The sequence below is a fragment of the Leuresthes tenuis genome, unplaced genomic scaffold (assembly GCF_036924035.1).
Source record: "Leuresthes tenuis unplaced genomic scaffold, fLeuTen1.0.hap1 SCAF_17, whole genome shotgun sequence".
Lineage (NCBI taxonomy): Eukaryota > Metazoa > Chordata > Actinopteri > Atheriniformes > Atherinopsidae > Leuresthes > Leuresthes tenuis.
In genome coordinates, this window is record NW_027325371.1 from 12,278,257 (window position 1) to 12,284,685 (window position 6,429).

General features: G+C 40.4%; 2 protein-coding genes across 2 annotated transcripts in view; both read left to right on the forward strand.

Moving 5' to 3' along the window:
* Positions 1-6,429, forward strand: part of LOC140274018 (transcription factor Sox-9-like) — a 411,498-nt gene that overhangs the window by 159,450 nt on the left and 245,619 nt on the right. The window lies entirely within an intron of this gene.
* LOC140273613 (somatostatin receptor type 2-like) lies at positions 296-6,184 on the forward strand. The gene is made up of 2 exons (XM_072369231.1): positions 296-881; positions 2,581-6,184. The coding sequence occupies exon 2, from the start codon at positions 2,625-2,627 to the stop codon at positions 3,738-3,740; it is 1,116 nt and encodes a 371-aa protein (XP_072225332.1). The 5' UTR covers positions 296-881; positions 2,581-2,624; the 3' UTR covers positions 3,741-6,184.

The following is a 6,429-nucleotide window of genomic DNA, read 5'->3' on the forward strand; positions in this document are numbered from 1 at the left end:
TACAACAAGTCTGCCCATATTCATAATGTAACTGCAATTTTTGAATATGTTTTGGTAGGCTGAAAAACAAAAAGTGTGTTTGTGTCCACATGTTTGCAGAAAAGCATTTGATAAAATAAAAGTGAGCCTGGAACCATGCCCATATTAGTGTTACTATGGTTTGTTTTGTTATTTCATCATCATTACATATCATTTGAAGGTCAAAGCAAAAATAATTCTACTACCAATCATGGGTTTCACAACACAGGGTCAAAATTTAAGCAGACATAACCCGGGGGAACGTTTTGGCAGGCATGCTGATCCTGACGTGACAAAGAAACCTAACCCATATTTTCAAGAGTTTAGAAGCTTTATCTTGCGCCATTTGAATCGAATTCTGTTTACGTCTTGGTTTCGACTTTATTGTAACCCAAATATATCCAACTCCCCTCTCCTCATGGTGTAAGATTCTGAGAGCGCGTCAGAGGGGCTAAATGTTTCTTTAAACGGTAAGCTCCACGTAAAGCAGCTGATTCTATAAGCAGGAGTGGTGTGTGCATATGAGGCAGCGTTTCTCTTCGTTCAGAGGTGAGCCTTCTCAGCACCTCCTCGGCTCTGTTCATGTGAGTCCCTTAACATCTTCTTGCCCTCCAGCTGGAGACAGTCTCCGCGCGCACCACGCAACGAGCGCATCGGCGCTTTGCCCCTTTCTGCTCGCGTCAAATGCGCAACACATTATGGGATTCTTGAGAGAAAAAAAATCAAAGTAGCTCAATTTTCTCCGCCTCAAAACTGGTGAAGCAAACTTGAGGAATGTTTGAAAATGAAGATGAATCTGTCATAACCACCGGAACACTTTCATCAATAGAGAAGTGGCGTAGATCTTTTGAACCCAGCCACAGGTAAGAAAATTCTTACATACTTTACGGTGATTCTCACAGGTATTCGAAAGGTTATCTGCACGAAGACGGTGCCTGCTAATGTAAAGATTTCACGTTAAATGAATTCGCGAAATAAACGTTTTAGGACAGTTACACTGTCAGTTTAATGCAGGGCATTTTTTGCTTTACTGTATGGGCCAAAATCCATTAAACAGATAGGATGCTGTTGTGTATTTACACAACTGCGATTTCATAGCGCACAAACCAAACAAAATAGTCAGCTGTTGTGTGCAGAGTTTCCCAACATTGTTAATGACTGACATGACCTCGTTCTTCTTACGTTGGATTCAGTGATATTGCATAATTATCTGCCTGGAAGCATTTAACTGTGGAGCAAAAGTTAGAGCAGAAATGATGGCCTTCTGATAATAACAATAATAATAATAATGATAATGGTGATGATGATAAACTGGATATATTAATGATTTTCTAAAATAATTTCCAGATTCCCCAAGATAGCAAGCCACACATTTCCCTTTGTATGTGATGGTGATTAAGGCTTTCAGCTTGTTTTTCAGAGGTCATACCTGTTGCACTGCAGGCACTGAAAAACAGCATTTTCACGGCTCACCACATAATCTCTCACAGTACTCACTTATACCAACAGTGTTCATTGATTTGCGATTGCATTTAGGGCTTGCTTCAGGAACTGATATGCCTGTTACTGCTTTACATTTTTATTTCTGTTCACTTTCTGTTGATGTAAATCATCATACTGTCCATCTCCAATTTATATATTATGCAACTGCCTATCAGTCTGATTGAGATAACAGACATTTAGCTGTCACTGAGCTCCGTTCGAGTAAAATTTGGACACCTGTTCACCCACTGTCCCCTCTATCTTGCTGCTATGGAGAAAATGGCAAACTGGCATGATAGAAGCTCTTATATTACTGGTACTGAGCTAAATTGTCAGATTGTGTTTGCCTCCTGTGTATTGGCGATGACAAGCACTTCAATCTGATTGCAGCAAGGCTATTGGCAGTGCTGTGATTCCCTTCAGTCAATTACTTAGGCTGGGATTCATTTACATTCGTGCCCAGATGCTAATAAATTGAAAATAATGTAAGCAAAAAATTCAGCATAACCTGTCAAAGCTGATCTTTTAGCAGTATGTGAAAAGGCAAGCTTTTCCTATCTGGGATTTTAGGATTGTATGATGTGTGGAAATATTTCCCTTGGTAGCTATGAGCTTGACAAAATAAACACACAAGGAGGTCTGACATGTGTCAAAAAGGTTTGGCTCCTGTGAAGCTGTGCTTCAGATTTGCTATCAGTGAGGTTTGTCCTGAAGAGAGATGATCAGGAAAAATCAAAACGTGATGATCAATACACTGCTGTCCTTCTGCGTGACATGAAAAAGTAAATATACTATAACATCTAAAAGCGCTGAACACACAATATGGATTTGTGTTTTGTCACTCATGCGTACAGCATGACTGTTGAATGTCATGTGATAGCTGGTCATTGCCTGCAGGTCATCTGAGTCGACTCAGTATCTGTGAGCAAGTGATGCCAGTGCCAAAGGGAGAGGGATTACTTTCAATATCTGATGAATATGAGGACTATAAATCTTCATTTTCTTCCTCTGAGATACAATCAATATCAAAATCCATATCAAGTGGAATTGTGTTTTGACAAAACTATTCTTTCTGTACAGGTGGGATGCCATAATCAGAAATACCAGGGAGAGATTGAGTAATCATGGACTCCTGGATGTTCTCATCAAACCCTCCGAATTTGTCGGACCACCTCTTGTATGACAGCTTCATGCAGTTCAATGGGTCAAACCTGAACAACAGGAGCGACACAGACCACAGCTTCAACAGAACCAGCACAGTGGTCATCACCTTTTTGTACTTTCTGGTTTGTGCTGTGGGTCTCTGTGGAAATGCTCTTGTCATCTACGTTATCCTGCGCTATGCCAAGATGAAGACAGTCACCAACATCTACATCCTCAACTTGGCAGTGGCAGATGTGCTCTTCATGCTGGGCCTTCCTTTCATCGCCATCCAATTGGCGCTGGTCCACTGGCCATTCGGGCCTGTGCTCTGCAGGGTCGTGATGACTGTCGACTCCCTCAACCAGTTCACTTCAATCTTTTGCCTGATGGTGATGAGCATTGACCGCTACCTGGCGGTGGTTCATCCCATTAAGTCCACAAAGTGGCGGAAGCCCCGCATGGCCAAGACAATCAACCTGGCAGTGTGGGGGGTGTCTTTGCTGGTTAATCTACCAATCGTTATTTACAGTGGCGTGATTACAAAGCAAGACGGCTGCTTCTGCACCATTGTGTGGCCTGAGCCTCAAGAGGCTTACTACACAGCTTTCATGTTCTACACCTTCATCCTGGGCTTCTTCCTGCCCCTTACAGTCATCTGCCTTTGCTACCTGTTCATCATCATCAAGGTGAAGTCTTCAGGCATTCGTGTGAGTTCCTCCAAGAGGAAGCGATCGGAAAGAAAGGTAACCAGGATGGTGTCCATCGTGGTGGCAGTGTTTGTTTTCTGCTGGCTGCCTTTTTACGTCTTCAACGTGACCTCAGTGACAGGCACCATCAGCACCACTCCCATTCTGAGAAGCACCTTTGCGTTTGTGGTGGTTCTGGGATACGCCAACAGCTGTGCAAACCCCATTCTTTATGCCTTCCTATCAGAGAACTTCAAGAAGAGTTTCCAGAATGTTCTGTGTCTTAAGAAGGTAGGAGGGCTGGATGAGGTCGACCGCAGCGACAGCCGACAGGACAAATCCCGAATGATGAATGACCCCACAGAGACCCAGAGTACTCTGCTGAATGGTGACCTGCAAACCAGCATCTAAGAGGAAGGTAATCGCTGTGTAACACAAGTAGACGGCCTTCTTTCAGAAACAGTCATCTTTTACCTGCCCCCTAGGCAACAGCAGAAAGGAAATCATTATTGGACTAAAAACTACCTTGTTGGAAAGGACAATGCACAAACAGCATTAGAATCAAGGTGTAAACTGTTCCAAGATTCCCCAGATTGTAAACTAATCCTTTCTAACAAAATCACTGGTGCATACAAATCTCTTCAATGGGCTGCAAGTGAAACGTGGCTAATGCCTCTCAGCTCCTAATATTATGACTCTAAGAAAAGGTAATTGACCGCACCACCCACTGTCAAATGGTCCCGAGTGACACGGATTTTCCTTTTGAGACCCAGGATTATATCTGTAGTTTACAGCAGAGGGCTTGTGCCAAATTTTCATATTTCTGTATTGTCTGAAAACCAGAATAGAACACAGTGTGCTCATGTTGTCGCTAAAACTGCAGGTTATAGTTTTCTGCAAGGTTATTTGTCTGTAAATGACTGTAAATAAAATGGGCAAAGCGATTGTATGAAAAGTCAGGTGTTATTCACTTGTTTCATTTAGTTTTGAACCACTTAATCTGACATGTAGACAAGTGAGATCAATCAGAAGCAGAATGTGAATATGAGATGGTGCTGTTATGTTTCTCCTATGTTTTTCCATACAAGTTTTTTTTTCTAATCAGTTTCCACTGGGTATGTGAATGATATAAATGTTGAGTAAGTGACAACATTTCACATTTTCGCTGCTTTACTCTGGTTTCATGCATAATTTATGCTGCAGCCTAATAATGGTACTGGTTTGGCTATGTATCAAGCCAGATTCTAACCAAAGTGCTGCTAAGATGTATAAAAAAAATAAGAATGATGAACACTGTTTGATGACAGTGTTGCACAGTATATTTTTTAAAAAAGAAAAAGGAAAAAATGTCTGCCGTCTGTTTTCAACGAGCACATTTTCTGTAGTGTTTTTTTTTTATTTTTAATGCTGCTTATGTGTAGCAAAGTACACTGTTGCTGTCATTGTTTGTTGGTGTTACAACAACTTCATCTTTCAAAACTGTTGGATTATGTGACTTTAAATGATTTAGTGTTAATCCTAAATTGTGACTCATCTTCACAATTTGTTTGAGCATGAAATCTGTCCAGATAAAGAGTCATGTATAATTTTTCCTGTCCACCTCACTCATCTGCTAAGATGTAAAAACAGGCTGAAGTCCTGGAGATGTGAAGCACTGCGGGACTTTCAAACATGAACACTGCTCTCGTCTCTTTGTCTGGGCCTGTCCCCTAATGTCTCACATTGCCATCTTCTTATGATACCGGTCATTTGAGAAGCTACAATTTTCAAATAGGCTTTCTAATACTGGGTGACTGAGTGATGTGAATTTGTGAAGGGCTCGAACACTTATCCTCAAGAGGTTGTAGTGTTCTTTTATCATCATCACAGTGCAGCTCCACAGCGTCCACACTTCACCCTGACAACCTGCGTCTGTTTCTACAGGCAGATCGCTATCAATGTGATTCATTTCCACCACATGTGCACGTGTCCTTATAACACATAGAAGCTCCTGAAGGATTTGGACTAATGCGCAGCATATCCTGACCACGTTTGTGTTGTGTTGGTGGAAACATCCCAGCTAAATGTGTGGGTAAAATGCGATGTAAATATCTGTTACTACTGATGTAACCACGTTGTATTGATTCTGTGCATACACTGTCTTTGTGAATTCCGTGCACACACACACAAGTATTGTAAGCCCCCCCCCCCGTCCCTGTCTAATCTAATTCCATATTCTATCACTGCTGAATCTGGTCTTATTTAATCATTCTTTTTACTGCTGAAAGACATGGGGCACCCTCTAGTGTTCTCTATTTCCAAAGCAGCAATGGCCAGTTTGTGTCTGTAGAACATGAACATTCATTAGTATGATAATAGAAAGATCGTGTATGTAGGAGGCATTGGTTAAATGACCCAAGGAAAAAGATTGTCCATCAAAGTTCATCATGCAAAAAGCTATGAAACCAAACATGTAAATATCATTAAAGCAGAAAACAGTGTGTGATCTGTGTTAGTGAGACTAAATGTAAGCCAGTGCAAAATAGACTTGCATCATAGTAGCAAATACAACAGAAAACAGTGTTATTAGTTATTGTTTATGATGCTTACTTTTCACGATGCTAATAATAAGTCTTCTTTTTTCTAATAGAAGCAGTTCATGAGATTATATTGGCATTTCTTTTTTATATACACTTTTGTTCCACTGGTGTTTTAGGTCAGTGTGGTTTTCATTGTGAGTTTAGCCGTTTCTGTAAAGTCTACATTACTCTGTCATTTTTTCTTCTCCCTGCTGCTTCTGCTCCATCCTTACTGAAACAAGTCTGATGAGCAAAGGCTGTGTATACCTGTGTGAAATTAAATAAAGAATGATAAACAGTATGATTTTCTTTGGAATTTTTGTGGATACCTCCTTGTCTGAACGTTAAAAAAAAAAAAAAAAAATTAAATAATAATTAAATAAAAAATTAAAAGCCAATTTGGTTACTTAAAAAATCTTTTTAATTAATGGTGAGATATGTTCACATCAAATTAACGTTTGATTTCCTCACATCACATCTTTTTCCACCAAAATCATCAAATCATTACAAATCACAAATATAGTACAAGCTTCGGTCACGTC

Excerpts from the sequence above, each read along its gene's own strand:
- LOC140273613 (XM_072369231.1), top strand. The coding sequence starts at position 2,625 with ATGGACTCCTGGATGTTCTCATCAAACCCTCCGAATTTGTCGGACCAC.